The sequence below is a fragment of the Saimiri boliviensis genome, chromosome 11, assembly GCF_048565385.1.
Source record: "Saimiri boliviensis isolate mSaiBol1 chromosome 11, mSaiBol1.pri, whole genome shotgun sequence".
In the NCBI taxonomy this organism is placed as follows: domain Eukaryota; kingdom Metazoa; phylum Chordata; class Mammalia; order Primates; family Cebidae; genus Saimiri; species Saimiri boliviensis.
In genome coordinates this window covers 25,296,486-25,317,548 of record NC_133459.1, presented here as the reverse complement: position 1 = coordinate 25,317,548, position 21,063 = coordinate 25,296,486, and the positions used below count along the sequence as shown (strand labels likewise).

Below are 21,063 nucleotides of genomic sequence, written 5' to 3'. Positions count from 1 at the left end.
GGCAGATCACCTGAGGTCGGGATAGTCCCATCTCTACTAAAAATACAAAATTAGCCAGGTGTGGTAGTGCATGCCTATAAACCAAGCTACTTGGGAGGCTGAGACAGGAGAATCACTTGAACCCCGGGACAGAGGTTGCACGGAGCTGAGATGGAGCCAGTGCACTCCAGTCTGGGCAACACAGCCAGACTCCATCTCAAAAAAAAAGGAAAACAAAAAAGAGGTTTGGTTTTGTTGTGGGATTTCTTTTTTTAAATGCAAAGAGAGGCTTTTGGTTTTGTTGTGGGATTTCTTTTTGTACACGCAAAAATTTTTTTTTTTTTTTTTTTTTTTTTTTTTAAGCAGAGTCTCACTCTGTCACCTAGGCTGGAATGCAGTGGTGTGATAACAGCTCACTGCAACCTCCGCCTCCTGGGTTCAAGTGATTCTCCTGCCTCAGCTTCCTGAGTAGCTGGGACTACAGGTACCTGCCACCATGCCTGGCTAATCTTCGTATTTTTTAGTAGAAATGAGGTTTTACCATGTTGGCCAGACTGGTCTCCAACTCCTGACCTTGTGATCCACCTGTCTCAGCCTCTCAAAGTACTGAGATTACAAGCATGAGCCACTGGGCCTGGCTTATTATTATTATTATTTACTTATTTATTTTTGAGAGGGAGTTATGCTCTGTTGCCCAGCCTGGAGTGCAGTTGCACAGTCTTGGCTCACTGCAACCTCCAGCTCCCAGGTTCAAGGGACTCCCCTGCCTCAGCCTCCTGAGGAGCTGGGATTACAGGCACCCACCACCATTGCCCAGCTAATTTTTATGTTTTTAGTAGAGATGGTGTTTCGCCATATTGGCCAGCCTGGTCTCAAACTCCTGACTGTAATCTGCCCGCCTCGGCCTCCCAAAGTGCTAGGATTACAGGCATGAGTCACCATGCCTGGCCCAAATTATTATTATTATTATTATTATTATTATTGACAGGATCTTACTCTTGCCCAGGCTAGAATGCAGTGGTGCAATCATAGCTCACCACAGCCTTGAACTCTCACACTCAAATAATCCTTCTGCCTCAGCCTCCTGAGTAGCTATGACTACAAGTGTGAATCATCATGCCTGGCTAATTGTTTTTCATTATTTTATTGTAGAGACAGGATCTTGCTGTGTTGCCTAGTCTGGTCTTGAACTCCTGGCCTCAAGCGATCCTTCCTGCCTCGGCCTCCCAAAGTGCTAGAAATACAGGTGTGAGCTACTATTCCTGGCCCAAAAGATATTTTAATGCTGATTGGAATGATTTAGTCAGGGAGAGAGGGACACTTGCTGGAATGAGGGCCTTGGGCAGGTGAGAAGGGTGGGATGTGGTGTGTGGAGATGAGCCTCGAAGAGGAGCAAGCACCATTCATTCCCAGGGGCAAGTGGGGGAGGAGGAGAGGCTGAAAATGCACAGACCCAGGTGAACAGGTAGAGGTGATGAGTCCAAGGAAATTGTTTTCTTGATATTGGTGGGCTGGGGTAGGTCCCCCCAAAGCTGGCAGAACCTAACCTCAGCCAGTGTCAAGGCTCTTGATACTATCTCGAGAAAGAATTCACGAATGAGTCAGAAAATAGTGAAAGTGCTGAGATTTATTACAAAACAAAAAGTATACACTGAAGAAGGGGAGTGTAGGCAGACTCAAGAGAGAGCCACACAAGAGGGTTTGGGACTGCTACCTTCATGGGTTTCTTTTTTTTCTTTTTTCTTTTTCTTTTTTTGTTTTAAGATGGAGTTTTGCTCTTGTTGCCCAGGCTGGAGTGTAATGGCTCCATCTCGGCTCATTGCAACCTCCACCTCCCGGGTTCAAGGATTCTCCTATCTCAGCCTACTGAGTAGCTGGGACTACAGACACGAGCCACCATGCCCGACTAATTTTGTATTTCTAGTAGAGACAGGGTTTCCCCATGTTGGTCAGGCTGGTCTCGAACTTCCAACCTCTGATAATCCACTCGCCTGGGCCTCCCAAAGGGTTGGGATTACAGGCATGACCCATCTCACCCCGCCCCTTTGTGGGTTTCTTTAACTAAGGGGTAGAATATTCATGAAAACTCCTGGAAAAAGGTGGAGATTTCTTGGAACGGTGGTGCCACTCATTTTTACACCAAATATGGGTGTTCTCGAAACTGTTGTGGTGCTGTTGGGTGTGCGATTTTTTAGTATGTTAATTGGCGTGTAATTGTTGTAGGAAAAAAACGGGTTCTTCTCACACGACCAGGAACCGAGTTAGGCATGCGGACACTTTGAAAGGTGAGGGGGAACCGAATTTATTGGGTAAAAAGGAAAAAAAAAAACAAATTCTGCATAGCAAGAGGGGTTCCTGCTTACAGGCCCCACCTCACAAATTAAATCCTAGGAACAGGAGAGGCCACGATCCTCCCCCTCCCCGCCCCCACAAATGGCATGAAGTTCCTGAGGCTCCACCCCATCCTCCCACCATGGGCAGGCTGGTGGGAGACTCTCAGGGGCTCTCCTCCTTATCTTCCTCCTGCATCTATCATAATGAGGTCCCAGGAGAAACTTAGGTCAAATCCAGTGCCATGTTGGGTCCAGTCCATCTCAAACCAGCTTGGTCCACACCCTGTTTTTCAGGGTCTTACCAGCCCTCGCCTCTAGTCATGTGAAACTGCTGTCTGGAATTTTTATTCTCCTCTGACCACCCCATACTATTCCTCTTATTCTGATAGCCTCTTGTTTTCTTAGTGAAGTAGGAAGCAGGGACACCAGATGAGGTGACGATGTGGGAGAAGCTGTCGGTGATGGAGGAGAGAGGAGAAGGTATGACCTTGTGCTACAGGATTGCAGAAGAGTGAAAAGCCTGGGTCATGTGGTGGAATTGACCGACAGCAAGTGCTGAGGGCCCCTGGAGGATGGTGGGCATGACATTCGAGGGAGATCAGTCAGCAAGGCTGTGTCCTTCTCTAGCCTCAGTCACCTGCATGGAACTAAGCAGGGTGTGGCCTTGTCAGGTGGATGCAATTTAATGAGAGACGGCAAGGGGGTTGAGGGAGATAATTATAAGGGGTTGCTAGGATGTAATTATAGCAATGTTCTGTGGAGTCTGGCTGGTTAAGGAGAAAAGTCAAGACATGAAGGAGGGAAGGAACACCGACCAAAAAAAGGGAAGTATCAGTGGACTGAAGGTTCTGGCAGGTCAAAGAGCTATTGGAGTCCCAGATCTACAAGGAGTAAGCTGGAAAGATAGGAGGTGGTGTTAGGAGGATAGGATACTTGGTATTCAAATTACCTGGAGTAGGGTACAATTATTGTTAATGACAAGGTCCATTACCTTGGCAGGACCTGAGGTAGGGTGGAGGACAAGAACCACAGAAGGAGGGGATAGGTGATCCTCCTTGCTTCGGTGTGTGTAACTGAACTCACCGGGTCATCTTCAGAGGCAGAGCCCGAAAGGGCCTAGGGCTGGGATTCAGTCGAAACTAGCTACAGAGTCCCTCTTTCCAACTGTGGAGCCCTGAACAAATTACTTAGCCTCTCTAAGCTTCAGTTTCCACTTCTGTAAAGTAAGAGTTTGCTCCTTTGTCATAAGATCGTGTTCTGAAAATTAAATGAGGCCGGGTGCAATGGCTCACGCCTGTAATCCCAGCACTTTGGGAGGCCAAGGCAGGTAGATCTCGAGGTCAGGAGTTTGAGACCAGCCTGGACAACATGGTGAAATCCTGCCTCTACTAAAATTACAAAAGTTAGCTGAGTGATCCCGTAGTCCCTGATACTAGGGAGTCTGAAGCAGGAGAATCGCTTGAACCTGGAAAACGGAGGTTGCAGTGAGCCGAGATTATGCCACTACACTCCAGCCTGGTGACAAAAAAAAAAGTTTCCTTTTAAAATCAATTGAGAGGCTGGGCATGGTGGCTCACCCTGTAATCCCAGCACTTTGGGAGGCCAAGGGAGGTGGATCACAAGGTCAGTAGTTCAAGACTAGCCTGACCAACATGGTGAAACCCAGTCTCTGTTAAAAATACAAAACTGTCGAGTGTGGTGGCTCACACCTGTAATCCAAGCACTTTGGAGGCCAAGGCGGGCGGATCACCTGAGGTCGGGAGTTCAAGACCAGTCTGACCAATATGGTGAAACCCCGTCTTTTATTAAAAAAAAAAAAAAATGGCCGGGCGCGGTGGCTCATGCCTGTAATCCCAGCACTTTGGGAGGCCGAGGCGGGTGGATCACGAGGTCAAGAGATCGAGACCATCCTGGTCAACATGGTGAAACCCCATCTCTACTAAAAATACAAAAAATCAGCTGGACATGGTGGCGCGTGCCTGTAATCCTAGCTACTCAGGAGGCTGAGGCAGGAGAATTGCCGGAACCCAGGAGGCGGAGGTTGCGGTGAGCCGAGATCGCGCCATTGCACTCAAGCCTGGGTAACAAGAGCGAAACTCCGACTCAAAAAAAAAAAAAAAAAAATACGAAACCTAGTTGGGCATGGTGGCGGGCGCCTTGGGAGGCTGAGGCAGGAAAATCATTTGCAGCTGGGAGGTGGAGGTTGCAGTCAGCCAAGATTGTGTACTGCATGCACTCCAGCCTGGGTGACAAAGCAAGACTGTCTCAAAAAAAAAAAAATATATATATATATATATAGCACACTGGTTAGATGGAGGAAAAAAAAAATAAATATATATATATATTTTAATATCAATTGAGAGTGAGAGGCCGGGTGGGGTGGTTCATGCCTGTCAACTTTGGGAGGCCAAGGCAAGTGGATCACAAGGTCAAGAGATCGAGACCATCCTGGCCAACATGGTGAAACCCCATCTCTACTAAAAATACAAAAATTAGATGTTGTGTGATGGCACACTGCTGTAGTCCCAGCTGCTTAGGAAGCCGAGGCAGGAGATCACTTGAACCCAGGAGGCAGAGGCTGCAATGAGCTGAGATCTCGCCTCTGCACTCCAGCCTGGGCAACAAGATTGAAACTCCATCTAAAATTAAAAATTAAAAAATAGGCTGGGTGAGGTGGTTCACACCTGTAATCCCAGCACTTTGGGAGGCTGAGGTGGGAGGATCACGAGGTTGAGAGATGGAGACCATCTTGGCCAACATGGTGAAACCCTGTCTGTACTAAAAAATACAAAAATTAGCTGGGTGTGGTGGCATGCGCCTGTAGTCCCAGCTGCTTGGGAGACTGAGGTAGGAGACTTGCTTGAACCTAGGAGGTGGAGGTCACAGTGAGCCGAGATCGAGCCACTGCACTCCAGTCTGGCACCTGGCGACAGAGCAAGACTCTGTCTCAAATAATAATAATAATAATAATAATAAATTAAAAATAAATAAAATCAGTTAAGGCTGGGCAGTGGTGGCTCACGCCTGTAATCCCAGCACTTTGGGAGGCCACGGCAGGTGGATCACAAGGTCAGGAGTTCGAGACTAGCTTGGCCAACATGGTGAACTCCTGTCTCTACTAAAAATATAAAAATTAGCCGGGTGTGGTGGTAAACGCCTATAGTCCCAGCTACTCAGGAGGCTGAGGCAAGAGAATCACTTGAACCCGGGAGGCGGAAGTTACAGTGAGCTGAGATCCTGGCACTGCACTCCAGCCCAAGTGACAGAGTGAGACTTCATCTCAAAAAAAAAAAAAAAAAAAAAGCCGGGCGCGGTGGCTCAAGCCTGTAATCCCAGCACTTTGGGAGGCCGAGGCGGGTGGATCAAGAGGTTGAGAGTTCGGGACCATCCTGGTCGACATGGTGAAACCCCGTCTCTACTAAAAATACAAAAAATCAGCTGGGCATGGTGGCGTGTGCCTGTAATCCCAGCTACTCAGGAGGCTGAGGCAGGAGAATTGCCTGAACCCAGGAGGCGGAGGTTGCGGTGAGCCGAGATCGCGCCATTGCACTCCAGCCTGGGTAACAAGAGCAAAACTCTGTCTCAAAAAAAAAAAAAAAAAAACACACACACACACACACACACACACACACAACAAACAAACAAACAAAAAGAAATAAAGAAATGTCTTCTTTATTTGTTTACTTGACTGTTGTCTTTCTACATGAGAAAGTTCTAGGGCTGGCCAGGCACGGTGGCTCATGCCTGTAATCCCAGCACTTTGGGAGGCCAAGGCAGGTGGATCACAAGGTCAGGGGTTTAAGACCAGACTGGCCAACATGGTGAAACCCTGTCTGTACTAAAAAAAAAAAGTACAAAAATTAGCTGGGCGTGGTGGCTCATGACTATAATCCCAGCTACTTGGGAGGCTGAGATGGGAGAATTGCTTGAACCGGGACCCGGGAAGTAGAGATTGCAGTGAATCAAGGTCACGCCACCACACTCCGGCCTGAGCTACAAATCAAGACTCCATCTCAGAAAAAAAAGAAAGTTCTAGGGCTGGGACCAGTGGCTCACACTGGTTATCCTAGCACTTTGGGAGGCTGTGGCAGGCAGATCCCTTCAGGTCAGGAATTAGACTAGCCTGGGCAACATGGCGAAACCCAGTCTCTAAAACAAAAAAAGAACGGAAGAACAAAAGTTCTAGACAGGTGGGGTGTGGTGGCTCATGCCCGTAATCCTAGCACTTTTGGAGACCAAGGTGGGCAGATTTATTCAGGTCAGGAGTTCAAGACCAGCCTGGCCAATATGGTGAAACTCTTTACTAAAAATACAAAAATTAGCCAGGTGTGGTGATGTGGGTGTGTAATCCTAGCTACTTGAGAGTCTGAGGCAAGGGAATCACTTGAACTTGGGAGGTGGAGGTTGCAGTGAACCAAGATTGCGCCACTGCACTCCAGCCTAGGTGACAGAGTGAAACTCCGTCTAAAAAAAAAAGTTCTAGAAGGGCAGGGACTTTACCTATTATTTCTCAGGGCTTAGCCCAGCACCTGGTACACAGGTAGGTGCTCAGTATGTACGTTGGCTGATGAATGAATGAACGTATAGATCTTGTGGGTGGCCAACACTCTGCCAAGCATGAATGATCTGTGCTCTTCCTTAGAGTAGCGGTTGAACAATAGGGCTCTGGGGTCAGGAGACCTGAATTTGAGTCCCATACAGCCAATTAATGGCTGTATGACCTTGGGCATATCACTCAACCTCTCTAAAACTTGGTTTCTTCATCTATTTTTTTTTTTTTTTTTTTTTTTTTTTTTTTGAGATGGAGTTTCGCTCTTGTTACCCAGGCTGGAGTGCAATGGCGCCATCTCGGCTCACGGCAACCTCCGCCTCCTGGGTTCAGGTAATTCTCCTGTCTCAGCCTCCTGAGTAGCTAGGATTACAGGCACGCACCACCATGCCCAGCTAACTTTTTGTATTTTTAGTAGAGACAGGGTTTCACCATTTGACCAGGATGGTCTCGATCTCTTGACCTCGTGATCCACCCACCTCAGCCTCCCAAAGTGCTGGGATTACAGGCTTGAGCCACCGCGCCTGGCCCGGTTTCTTCATCTATTAATTGGGGATCATGATCCCACATCTTGTGGTGTATCTTTAGGATCTAGAGCTTATGTATGTAAAGTGATCTGGTGCACAGTAGGTACTCAGTAAATGTTAGTTTCCTTTTTCCACCCATCCCATCCCAACCCCACTTCCTCTGCTGGGGTATGGAGGTGGGAGTAAGAAGAGACAGTGCTGTGGCTGAGCCTCAAGCTCTTTCATCAGTGGCCTCAAAGAGACTTGGTAGTTCAAGGGTTTGGAGACTGGATTCAGCCAAAGGAGATTTCTATCTATTTCTTTTCTTTTTTGAGACAGGGTCTCTCTTTGTCACCCAGGCTGGAGTGTAGTGGTGTGAACATGGCTCACTGCAGCTTCGACCTCCCCACCTCAAGCAATCCTCCCACTTCAGCCTTCTGACTAGCAGGGGCCACAGGCACGCACCACCACACCAGGCTACTTTCTTTTAATTTTTGTAGAGATGAGGTCTTGCTAAGAAGGCTGGTCTCTGGCCAGGTGCAGTGGCTCAAGCCTGTAATCCCAGCACTTTGGGAGGCCGAGGTGGGTGGATCACGAGGTCGAGAGATCGAGACCATCCTGGTCAACATGGTGAAACCCCGTCTCTACTAAAAATACAAAAATTAGCTGGCATGGTGGTGCACGCCTGTAGTCCCAGCTATTCGGGAGGCTGAGGCAGGAGAATTGCTTGAACCCAGGAGGCGGAGGTTGCGGTGAGCCGAGATCGCGCCATTGCACTCCAGCCTGGGTAACAAGAGCGAAACTCTGTCTCAAAAAAAAAAGAAAAGAAAGAAGGCTGGTCTCGAACTCCTGGTCTCAGTTGATTCTCCCACCTCAGCCTCCCAAAGTGCTGGAATTACAGGCATGAGTCACCATTCCCACCTGTTGTCTATTTCTTTTCTTTTCTTTTTCTTTTGAGACAGAGTGCTGCTCTGTCGCCCAGGCTGAAGTGCAATGATGTGATCTCAGCTCATGGCAACCTCCGCCTATTGGGTTTGTTCAAGCAATTCTCTCCCTCAGCCTCCCAAGTAGCTGGGATTACAGGTGCCCGCCACCACACCCAGCTAATTTTCGTATTTTTAGTAGAGAGAGGGTTTCACCATCTTGGCCAGGATAGTCTTGAACTCCTGACCTCGTGATCCACCCGCCTCAGCCTTCCAAAGTGCTGGGATTGCAGACATGAGCCACCTCACTTGGCATTATTATTATTATTATTATTATTATTTTGAGATGGAGTCTTGCTCTGTTGCCCACACTGGAGTGTAGCTGCTCAATCTTGGCTCACTGCAACCTCCGCCTCCCGGATTCAAGCGATTCTCCTGCCTCAGCCTGCTGAGTAGCTGGGATTACAGGAAGTACCTACCACCACGCCAGGCTAATATTTTGTATTTTTAGTAGAGACGGGGCTTCACCGTGTTAGCTAGGAGATCTCCTGACCTCATGATTTGGCCACCCAAAGTGCTGGGATTACAGGCATGAGCCACCACACCTGGCCCTTTTTTTTTTTGAGACTGCGTGTCACTCTGTTGCCAAGGCTGGAGTGCAGTGGCACGATCTGGGCTCACTGCAATTTCCGCCTCCTGGAGGTTGCAGTTAGCCAAGATCACGATTCTCCTGCCTCAGCCTCATGAGTAGCTGGGATTACAGGCATGTGCCACCATGACTGGCTAATTTTTTTGTATTTTTGGTAGAGATGGGGTTTCACAGTGTTGGTCAGGCTGCTTGAACTCCTGACCTCATGATCTGCCCACCTCCGCCTCCCAAAGTGCTGGGATTACAGGTGTGAGCCACCTCACCCGGCCAGCAGTATATATATATATATATATATATATATATATATATATATATATATATGAGAGAGAGAGAGAGAGAGAGAGAGAGAGAGAGAGAGAGAACATATACATACATATATATATGGAGAGAGAGAGAGTATATATATATATATGGAGAGAGAGAGAGAGAGACAGAGTCTTGCCTGTCACCCAGGCTGGAGTGCAATGGCTCAATCTAGGCTCACTACAACCTCCACCACCCAGACTCAAGCGATTCTCCTGCCTCAGCCTCCTGAGTAGCTGGGATGACAGGCGAGAGCTACCAAACCCAGCTAATCTTTTGTATTTTAGTAGAGACAGAGTTTCACCATGTTGGCCAGGCTGGTCTCGCAGTCCTGACCTCGATCTGCCTGGCTCAGTCTCCCAAAGTGCTGAGATTACAGGCGTGACCAGCCTGAAAACAATATTTAAGATTAAAAAAAGGCTGGGTGCTGTGGCTCACACCCGTAATCCCCGCACTTTGGGAAGCTGAGGCAGGCAAATGACTTGAGGCCAGGAGTTTGATACCAGCCTGGCCAACATAGTTAAACCCCATCTCTACTAAAAATACAAAAATTAGCTCAGTGGCAGGGTGGTGCACAGCTGCTTGAGAAGCTGAGGCTGGAGAATCACTTGAACACGATGGGCAGAGGTTTCAGTGAGCCAAGATCACACCACTGCACTCCAGCCTGGGCAACAGAGCCAGACTGTCTCAAAAAAAAAAAAAAAAAAAAAAAAAAAAAAGAGGCCGGGTGCGGTGGCTCAAGCCTGTAATCCCAGCACTTTGGGAGGCCAAGGCGGGTGGATCACGAGGTCAAAAGATCGAGACCATCCTGATCAACATGGTGAAACCCCGTCTCTACTAAAAATACAAAAAATTAGCTGGGCATGGTGGCGCGTGCCTGTAATCCCAGCTACTCAGGAGGCTGAGACAGGAGAATTGCCTGAACCCAGGAGGCGGAGGTTGCGGTGAGCCGAGATCGCGCCATTGCACTCCAGCCTGGGTAACAAGAGCGAAACTCCGTCTCAAAAAAAAAAAAAAAAAGAAAAGAAAAAACAAAAACAAAAAAAAGTTGCCGCAATGAGTCAGATAGACTCAATTTCTGAATTTTCACCATAGCACATATGTTTAAGATCAGAAAACCAAAATTTTAAAGTAACAGGTGAAGTTGGGGAAAAATAAAAAAATAAAAGTAACAATAGGCCGGGCACGGTAGTTCACACCTGTATCCTTTATTACTGCACTTCGTTTTTCGTTTTTTGTTTTTTTTGAGATGGAGTTTTTGCCCAGGCTGGAGTGCAGTGGCACCATCCCGGCTCACCACAACCTCTGCCTCCCGAGTTCAAGCGATTCTCCTGCCTCAGCCTCCCAAGTAGTTGGAATTATAGGCATGTGCCACTACGCCTGGCTAAATTTTTGTATTTTTAGTACAGGCAGGGTTTCTCCATGTTGGTCAGGCTGATCCCAAACTCCTGGTGTCAGATGATCCACCCACCTCGGCCTCCCAAAGTACTGGGATTACAGGCATAAGCCACCACACTGGACCTTATCCCTGAACTTTTGGAGGCTGAGGCCAGCAGATCACTTGAGCCCAGGAGTTCAAGATCAGCCTGGGCAACATGGCCAGACCCTTATCTCTACAAAAAAATTAAAATACTACCCGGGTATTGTAGCATGTGCCGGTAGTCCCAGGGACTTAGGAGGCTGAGACTTGAAGGACTGCTTGAGCCAGAGTGGTTGAGGCTGCAGTGAGCCACGATTATGCCAGTGAATTCGTCTGGGCAACAGAGTGAGACCCTGTCTCAAAAACAAAACAAAAAAAAACAGGCTGGGCGCAGAGGCTCACACTGTAATCCCAGCACTTTGGGAGGCCGAGTTGTGTGGATCACTCCATCTCAAAAACAAAACAAAAAAACAGACAGAATAAAACAAACAAAAAAACAAAATTAGCCGGGTGTGGTGGCACATGCCTGTAATTCCAGCTTCTCAGAAGGCTGAGGCAGGAGAATAACTTGAACCCAGAGGTTGCGGTGAGCCGGGATTGTGCCATTGCACTCCAGCCTGGGCAACAAGAGCGAAACTCCATCTCAAAAAAAAGGTTGGGTGCGGTGGCTCACATGGTAAACCCATCACTTTGGGAGGCCAAGGCGGGTGGATCACAACGTCAGGAGTTTGAGACCAGCCTGGCCAACATGGTGAAACTCTGTCTCTACTAAAATTACAAAAATTAGCTGAGTGTGGTGGTGGGTGCCTGTAGTCACAGCTACTCAGGAGGCTGAGGCAGGAGAATAGCTTGGACCTGCAGAGAAATATGTAAATATATTATTCATTCTCTAGTCCCAGAAAGGTACTGGGTCTGTGTAGGTGCAGTGGAAAAAGCATAAGCCACAGATTCAATTTTTTTTTTTTTTATGAGATGGAGTTTCACTCTTGTTACCCAGGCTGGAGTGCAAGGGCGCGATCTCGGCTCACCACAACCTCCGCCTCCTGGGTTCAGGCAATTCTCCTGCCTCAGCCTCCTGAGTAGCTGGGATTACAGGTAGGCGCCACCATGCCCAGCTAATTTTTTGTATTTTTAGTAGAGACGGGGTTTCACCTTGTTGACCAGGATGGTCTCGATCTCTTGACCTCGTGATCCAGCCGCCTCGGCCTCCCAAAGTGCTGGGATTACAGATGTGAGCCATGGCGCCCCGCCAAGCCACAGATTCTATAGCACTGGTTCAGGACCAGGTTCTAATTAGTTTGCTGTGTGACAATGGGTAACCACACACCCTCTCTGAGCAGATATCCCCTTCTCTAAATTTGCTATGCTGTACATCAACACTCATCATACTCTGGTTTGCACAGGCCAATCAACAGAGGGCTTTAGAAAGCCTTTACCTTAGGGCCAGGTGCAGTGGCTCAGCCTTGTAATCCCAGCATTTTGGGAGGCCAAGGCGAGTGAATCACAAGGTCAGCAATTTGAGACCAGCTTGGCCAATATGGTGAAAACCCTTCTCTACTAAAAATGCAAAAAAGCTGGGCGTGGTGTCACTTGACTACTCTGGAGGCTGAGGCAGGAAAATAGCTTAAACCCGGGAGGCGGAGGTTGCAGCGAGCCAAGATCGCTCCACTGCACTCCAGCCTGGGCGACAGAGTGTGACTCCGTCTCAAAAAGAAAAAAAAAAAGAAAGCCTTTACCATGGTATGCACAAAGTTTATTATTATACCTTTTCTAGGCTCTGGAAAACTGCCAGATCATGAGCAGTGCTGCGCGGAGTTGATCACGTGGCGCAATGTCTTTGCCCTTCTGAAAATAGCAGATGACCAGGACGAAGGCCCGGTGACTTCTCAATTTCTTTCAGCTCTAAAAAACAAAAAAAAAATAGAAACTTGGAATTTCTCAGTCGCCTAACTCTACTACAAACTCCGCCGGTTACGTCCCTCCCTCCTGCTCCTGAGGGGCGCTGTCCCTTTAAGTCCAGACATGGGCCAATCACAGTGAACAGAAGTTCTTTAAGGACCAAAGGAGGGAATTCAGCTTGAGAAGGAGGGCGGGGCAGGGGCGTGCCCTCCAGCCAATCGGATTCTCCCTGGAGAGCAGTGACTCACGTGCAAAGCTCTGCCGACCAATGTCCTGAGCGTCGAGAGGCGTGGCGGCTCCCGATGTGTGGCAGCCGCCGGGTCCAATGGGCATGTCGCCCGCGGCCTATAAGAGCCCGCTGGGCCCCTGGCTGCAGGCGTTAGGGTCGGTCAGTCGTCGCCGTCCGAGGTGTACCTTGGCCTTTGTCTCGCCGTCGCTGCCGCCTCGTCCCTGCCTCCGTGCCCCGCGCCTTGGCTCCTGCCCAGCCGCTCTTCCTGTCCTCCTCCCCTTAACCACCCCTACGGTTTCTGCCGTCGGGGCCGGGGGTCCGGGCAGATGATGCCGTCGGAGAGCGGAGCTGAGCGCGGGGATGGGGCAGCTGTGCAGGTGGGGATGGTTGCGGCCACGGCGGTGGCCACGGTAGCCCCGGTAGGCGGCGGCCCCGACCCGGAGGCCTTCTCGGCCTCCCCCGGACGGCACCTGAGCGGGCTAAGCTGGCCACAGGTGAAGCGACTGGACGCTCTCCTGAGCGAGCCGATTCCCATTCACGGGCGCGGCAATTTCCCCACGCTGAGCGTGCAGCCCCGGCAGATCGTGCAGGTGAGAGGACGGTGGGCGGGGAATGTGGTGGAATCCCTGCTGAGGTTCTCGAGGCTGGAAGGCATTTGGAGTCTGACTCTCTAGATAATTAGAGAAACTGAGGAACGCGGACAGGGCTGTAACAATTGCATAGCATTATGAATCTACTAATCCCTGCATCTGCTAATCCTTTCCCATCTGGCTTTTCCATCTCGACTCCTGGAGAACTCTGATTCCCCACGGACCACTCACCCAGGGCATGGCTGGGGGAGGGAAGGAGGATGTCGAGGGCATTAGGGGAAGAATTTGTCTCTGCCTGCAAGGACAAAAGATGCTAGGCGGCCCTGGGTGGGTAAGTGTGAATGCTTGAGTTCAAAATAGATTTTCCTTCCCTAGCTGGGCATTCCCTGGACCTCAGCCTCCTTTCCTCTTGAGGTTCTAGGAGTAGACTCTAGGCCTTTGTTCCTACAGCCCTTTGCTGGAAAAACCCGCCCTTCCCCCTCAGCCCTGTAGAAAAGCCAAGAAAACTTGTCAGGGACTCCCTCTCTCAGCTGCAATTGTGGCCCAAGATTTATTAAGCCGAAGGTCAGACCTGATACCCCACCCCCAACAGCAACATTAAATGACCAATTTAGGTGCTGCTGCTTCTTCCCAAGATTGGAAATGAAGGCCGACCCGCGCCTCAGGCCCCACGTCCCATCTCTCCAGGGGAACGGGAGAAGAGAATTCTGGCAGCCCCTCCCTCCTCCTTGGTACTCCAACTCTTGCCTTTATCTGAACCTCAACGACCCCAAGACTGCTTTTTCATCTGTACAGCCCAGACGCTGTCATGTTCTGAAATACCAGAATGTGGTAATTGTACCCATTTTATAGCTGGGGCAGTGAGCCACCTAAGATTACTTAATGAGGTGAAAATCAAACCCAGGGAATCTTGGGTCTTCCCCAGAGCAGATTATGGTAGGTTCAATGTTTTCCCACCCCTACCCCTGCTCCCAAGGTCAACTTCTAGGTCTTAGGAAGGCTCCTCTGATAAACCAGGAAACCCATCGAGGACTCCTGTGCGTTCCTGCCAGCTGATAGCTTTCTTCCTGGGGAGACAGGCCTACCGGCTAGATGAAGCAGGCCTTTCCCTTGCCTCCTACCACCTTAGCTTCCTGCAGAGGGGGAGGGGTGCCTGCTAGGGGATTACCTCCCTCACCCTCCCGAGGAACTAGGAACAGGAGGGGGTGAGGGCAGATTATCCTGGGCTGACTCATGGGGCCGAAGCATTCCTCGGCTGCTCTGCTCAAGGAACTGGTCACCTGGGGAAACCAGTCAAGGCTTTACTCCCCAGGACTGTCAAGTCAATCCTGAGGCCCCAGCTGCTGCACCTCCATGACTGTGGCCCCAGGCACGGGGGGAGGAGGAAGGTGGAGCCCAGTGTGGCAGCCTCCCTCTGCAAGAACAGGGGGTACCCTGGAAGGAGGAGAATTCCTTGCCCTGTCAGTATGGTTTAAACTGCCCCTATTGGTGTCTGTTCTGTGCCAAGCCCTGTTTAGGAAGCCAAGGGCACAGATGTGACTGGGACTCAGCCTCTGTCCCTTCAGGTGCTCCTAGCCAGATGGGGGAGACTCCAGGTCAATAGGAGCGAACCTCACAATGTGATGGTGGTGCCATGTCCTTCTAGACCCGGGTCAGAGAGAGCACAGAACAGGGAGCTGTCGGCGGCAGTGAGGAAGGGTGGCAGAGACTGCAGAGCTGGGCTGGGAAGTTAGACTTCTGGATTCAGGGCCTGGGCTGTTTGTTGTCAGTTCCCTTTGCTGGGCTCAGTGTCCCCGTCTGTTCAGTTGGGATGGATGGACTAGGCTGCTGCTCTCCAACACCCTCTAGTTCCAGACTCCAAAGGGGACAGGTGCTTTCACCTGGCCTGTACAGTTGCCTCCACAGGAAAGAAAGTTTGTTGGAAGAAATCCACAGCTGGCAACCTCGAAAGCTGTTGGGATGTGTGCAGGGATGGGGGCAGGGGAGAGAGGGAGGGTGGTGCCGGCTGTTGCCTCATGGCTTTTCACCACTGCTGAGTTGTCCTATGGCTCAAAAGTTGGAACCTTTCTCCATCTCCACCCCTACAAGGCTTTGCCTGGAGTGACAATCTGAGCAGCTAGATGATGTTCTTGCTTGTATCTGTGCTAAAGGGACCCGCCCTACTATAAGAAGGCTTCCCAAAGCTACAGGCAAGGAGGCCTTTTATTGGCTGTGTAACCTTGGACAAGTCCTTTGCTTCTCTGGGCCCAGAGGATTGAACTAGACAATCTGATCTCTCTCCAGCTGCAGCCAGAGGGCCTGCATCAGGCTGCGTTGCAAGTGAGTTTTGTAAGCCTGCTGGCTGATGGCGTCTCAGCAGCAGCCTGGAGCAGAGTGGTGGTGGGGAGGGTCTTGGCATGGGAGAAAGGAGGGTGCAGCCACTGCCCCCTCCATGGCTGGAAAGTCTGATTCAGGAGGCACCAAGCTGCCCTGCAGTACTTGGGTGTGGTGGTAACTGGGGACCGCCTGCCAAACTGGCAGTAGTCACACCTGGGAGGGAGACAGCAGCGACTGGCTGGCTGACACAGCTGGCCCCATGGCCTTGACGCAGGGGATTTAACAAGACTACTCCTGCCTACTCACTAGGCCAGATGCCACGCCCTGGGGTGGGCACCAGCCTGGGAGCAGAAGCTGGCACCAAGTAAGCCTCAGTCAGCCCTAATGGGATTTGAGGAAGGGGCTGGTCTTCTCTGCAGGCTTGGCAGTCCTTGGACCAAGGTCTTTGGCCCATGCAGGCACAGCTGCCAGCTGACAAGGTGTGGGTTAGAAGTCCCACAGGCTGGACTGCAGCAGCTGGCCCTGTCTGGCCAAGGCATTTCCCAGCTCCCACCTTCCTATTCCACAACTACTCTGGCTTTGGGCTTCAGTGACTTGAGGGCTGCCTTCAAAATTTGGAAAGAGAACGAGGATTAGAACAGTGGTCTATGCTCCTTCTGAACCCTGGGACTGTAATGTGATAGAAACAGGATAGGCTTTGAAGTCAGACATACACAGGTTTAAAGGCATCTCTGCGTGATCTTGTGCTGGTGGCATAACTCCTGTGAGCTTCAGTTTCCCAGTCTTCTGGGAAACTTTATGATCTTTCATAAAGACCTGTCCCGAGCTGGGCAGAGCAGCTCATACCTATAATGCCAGCATTTTGGGAGGCCAAGGCAGGAGAATAGTTTGAGTACAGGCATTGGGACCAGCCTGGGCAACCTGGCAAGATCCCATCACTGCAAACAATAAAAAATTGCAGGGTGTGGTGGCACGTACCTGTAATCCCACCTACTTGGGAGGCTGAGGTGGAAGGATTGCTTGAGCCGGAAGGCAGAGGTTGCAGTGAGCTGAGATTGTACCACTGCACTCACTCACTGCATTCCAGCCTCGTTCACAAGAGCAGAACTCTCTCAAAAAAAAAAAAAAAAAAAAAAAAAAGGAATGGAGGGAAGGAAGGTAGAGAAGGGGGTTTGGAAAGGCAGAAAAAATTCCTTATTAAAAAAAGAAAGGGGCCGGGCGCGGTGGCTCAAGCTTGTAATCCCAGCACTTTGGGAGGCCGAGGCGGGTGGATCACGAGGTCGAGAGATCGAGACCATCCTGGTCAACATGGTGAAACCCCGTCTCTACTAAAAATACAAAAAATTAGCTGGGCATGGTGGCGTGTGCCTGTAATCCCAGCTACTCAGGAGGCTGAGGCAGGAGAATTGCCTGAACCCAGGAGGCGGAGGTTGCGGTGAGCCGAGATCGCGCCATTGCCCTCCAGCCTGGGTAACAAGAGCGAAACTCCGTCTCAAAAAAAAAAAAAAGAAAAGAAAAAGAAAGACCTGTCCTGTCATGATAGCTCACGTCTGTAATCCCAGCACTTTGGGACGCCTAGGCAGGCAGTTCACAAGGTCAAGAGTTTGAGACCAGCCTGACCAACATGGTGAAACCCCGTCTCTACTAAAAATACAAAAATTAGCTGGGTGTCATGGCGGGTGACTTTAATCCCAGCTACTCTGGAGGCTGAGGTAGGAGAATCGCTTGAAACCCGGAGGTGGAAGTTGCAGTGAGCTGAGATTGCACCACTGCACTCCAGCCTGGACTCCATCTCAAAAAAAAACAAGACCTGTCCACATAGATTCTGGCAACAAGGTCCAGTACTGGCACTCACTAGATGCCTAGCCTCCCTCCTCCACCCTCTGTGTTCCCGACAGCCAGGTGCTTATCCACCCGTTGCCATGACAATAGCTTCTCCTGGTAAAGGTGCTCCTCCCGGAAGTCTTCCTGGAGGGCGCCGCCCGCCTCGGATTGCCCCACCACAGCTTGCCTTCTCAGCACTTAGGTGCATTCTTTGTAGTAATTCCCTGGGAGGCAAGGAGAACAGCCTAGTCTAGAGCTGAGTGCTGACTTGGCAGCAAGGCAGGGTTGCAGAATCACTCAAGGCAGGAATGCTGCCTGGTCACTTTCAGGACAACTTTGGATTACTGAGGAAACTGAACGACCCTCAGCTTCACTCTTCTCCCCACCTGGTACCTCAGCCGAGGGACCACTTACAGGTTTATCTGTCATGGGCCATCAGGCCTGGGGGCTGTCTGAGGGCTGAGACTTTCACTGAGCCTTAGTTGTTTCACCTGTAAGCCTGTTTGACTGTAAGCCTCAGTTTCCTCATCTGAGAGCAAAAAAGAGTATGTAATATTTGCCTCACTGGGTCCTTGTGAGGATGAATTAGGATGAATACATCGTAGTCAAAAGGACATACATGAACTTGAGAATCCAGCAAACCTGGGTTCTGGTCTCAGCCTGACCGCTCTGTGACCTTGGGCATGTTTCTTAACCTCTCTGTGCCTCAGTCTTCCATCTGTCAATCAAAATAATAGTACTCAAATATAGGATTATCAGGAGGGTTAATGCGGTCATGAATGTGAACTGCTAACCATATTCCCAACATGTTTGAGCAGTCAGCACAGTGCCTGACACAAAACTTTTTTTTTTCTTTTTTTTTTTTGAGACGGAGTTTCGCTCTTGTTACCTAGGCTGGAGTGCAATGGCGCGATCTCGGCTCACCACAACCTCCGCCTCCTGGGTTCAGGCAATTCTCCTGTCTCAGCCTCCTGAGTAGCTGGGATTACAGGCACGCGCCACCATGCCCAGATAATTTTTTGTATTTTTAGTAGAGACGGGGTTTCACCTTGTTGACTAGGATGGTCTCGATCTCTTGACCTTGTGATCCACCCGCCTCGGCCTCCCAAAGTGCTGGGATTACAGGCTTGAGCCACTGCGCCTGGCACAAAACTGTTTTACTAGCAGTTTGAGAGAGGTAGAATAGCATGGGTAAGACTTGGGCTCTCAGTTTTATTCCCACCTCTGCATTCACCAGCTGTTTGCTTTTGAGCTAGATACTCGGCCCCTCTGTACTTCCATTTTTGCATCTGAAAGTGGGAATAATAGTGTCTACCTCACAGGGTTATTGTGAGGATTAAGTGACCTGCCATTTAGTAAATTCCATGCATATGTGTGCTATTATCATTGCTATTCTTTGAGTCATTCCTCCAGATGGGCCATTCTCTAGATTCTGCTTAGAGAGTTAAATGACTTCCCCCACCCCACGCCCCAAAAAAGTTAAATACTTTCCAAAGGCATAACAGCTGGTTAGGGGCCAACCGTGGTTGAGGTTACTGTGATGATTGCATGGAAGCCCTTGTCGGACCCCTGGGGCCTGCTCCTGACACCTCTCCCTCCTGCTGTCCCCTCCGCAGGTGGTCCGCAGCAGCCTGGAGGAGCAGGGACTAAGAGTGCACAGTGTGCGGCTGCATGGTTCAGCTGCCAGCCACGTGCTACACCCTGAGAGTGGCCTGGGCTACAAGGACCTGGACCTGGTGTTCCAGGTGGACCTGCGCAGTGAGGCATCCTTCCAGCTGACCAAGGCAGTGGTGCTGGCCTGCCTGCTAGACTTCCTGCCGGCCGGCGTGAGCCGGGCCAAGATCACCCCACTGACACTCAAGGAGGCATACGTACAGAAGCTGGTGAAGGTGTGCACAGACTCAGACCGCTGGAGCCTCATCTCACTGTCCAACAAGAGCGGCAAGAACGTGGAGCTCAAGTTTGTGGACTCGGTGAGACGCCAGTTTGAATTCAGCATAGACTCCTTCCAGATCATCCTGGACTCCCTGTTGCTCTTTGGCCAGTGCTCGTCCACTCCCATGTCTGAGGCCTTCCACCCAACGGTCACAGGCGAAAGCCTGTATGGGGACTTCGCCGAGGCCCTGGAGCACCTGCGGCACCGTGTCATCGCCACGCGCAGTCCCGAGGAGATCCGAGGTGGTGGCCTCCTCAAGTACTGCCACCTCCTGGTGCGGGGCTTTCGGCCCCGGCCCAGCACCGACGTGCGTGCCCTGCAACGCTACATGTGCTCCCGCTTCTTCATCGACTTTCCGGACCTGGTGGAGCAGCGGCGCACCCTAGAGCGTTACCTAGAGGCCCACTTCGGTGGAACTGATGCCGCCCGCCGCTACTCCTGCCTCGTGACACTACACCGGGTGGTCAACGAGAGTACCGTGTGCCTCATGAACCACGAGCGCCGCCAGACGCTGGGCCTCATTGCTGCACTGGCGCTGCAGGCACTGGCTGAGCAGGGCCCCGCTGCCACTGCCGCCCTGGCCTGGCGCCCACCAGGCGCCGACGGGCTTGTTCCAGCCACTGTCAATTACTACGTGACCCCTGTGCAGCCTCTCCTGGCTCGTGCCTATCCCACCTGGCTGCCTTGTAACTGACTCAGACCCTGGCCAGAAGGGAAGGGTCTCACAGGGTGGAGTGGGGCCTCCAAGAGTGTGTGGAGGACATGACCAGGGACAGGCAGCCTGTGCCAGGTGGCCCAGCACTGCAGGGTTGGGCCTTCTATTGAACAAACCAGACTTCCCCGAGCACGAGGCCACTGTGGGCTTAAGGCCAGGCTGGGGTTCTCAGCTGGAGGACCCTTTGGTTATTACAACACACTTTTGGGCCCAGCATGACGGTGGGGTGCAGGAGCCATTTGTCTTGGAGGTCAATTGCCTTCAGGAGACAAAGCAAGTTTGGAGTGGTAGCCTTAATCCCCAGCACCTCAGATTGATTCCCATGGCCTAGGGTCTTCTTGACTAGGGTCGGCCTGTGGTGATCCCGGCAGCTTTGGAGGGCCTGCAGCCCACACACTGACTGATGTATGGTATGTTACAGGGACTTGTCACTTTGGGTTAGGCTGGACCACCACAGGGCCTGATGGTCCAACTTGGGTAATCACTAGGGGGAGGGAAACTGAGGCATGAGGCAGCTACCTGGGTTTGGGGAGGGCTGGGTTTAGCCTGGTTCTCTGAAATAGATACCCTAAGCTGTGAAGCCTTCCTCTTGAAGGGTTGAGGTGGGCAGTGCACAGGAGCCAAGCAGCCCAGGGTGGGTCACAGCCCAGGCCCTTCCAGGGTGTCACTCCTTTCCCCCTTGCGTTGCAAGAAGCCCTCCTGCCTGGGAGCTTGTTCTTTGGAGGGTGCTGAGCCTAAATTTGCCACAGTCAAGTAAACATTCCTGCCCCACTGGCTTGGTTGCAGGGCTCTCACATGGGGGAGGGGAGCCCTGTAACCACCTTGCACGTTCCCCTGGATTTGTTGCTATTTTGCACTCCTAACACCTGCCAATAAAGACTGTCTACACTGA

General features: G+C 50.9%; 1 protein-coding gene across 1 annotated transcript; it reads left to right on the top strand.

Annotated features, from left to right (window-relative positions):
* Positions 1-12,858: 12,858 nt before the first annotated feature.
* On the top strand, positions 12,859-21,063 carry TENT5B (terminal nucleotidyltransferase 5B). The gene is made up of 2 exons (XM_003921265.3): positions 12,859-13,380; positions 19,137-21,063. The coding sequence occupies exons 1-2, from the start codon at positions 13,117-13,119 to the stop codon at positions 20,148-20,150; spliced, it is 1,278 nt and encodes a 425-aa protein (XP_003921314.1). The 5' UTR covers positions 12,859-13,116; the 3' UTR covers positions 20,151-21,063.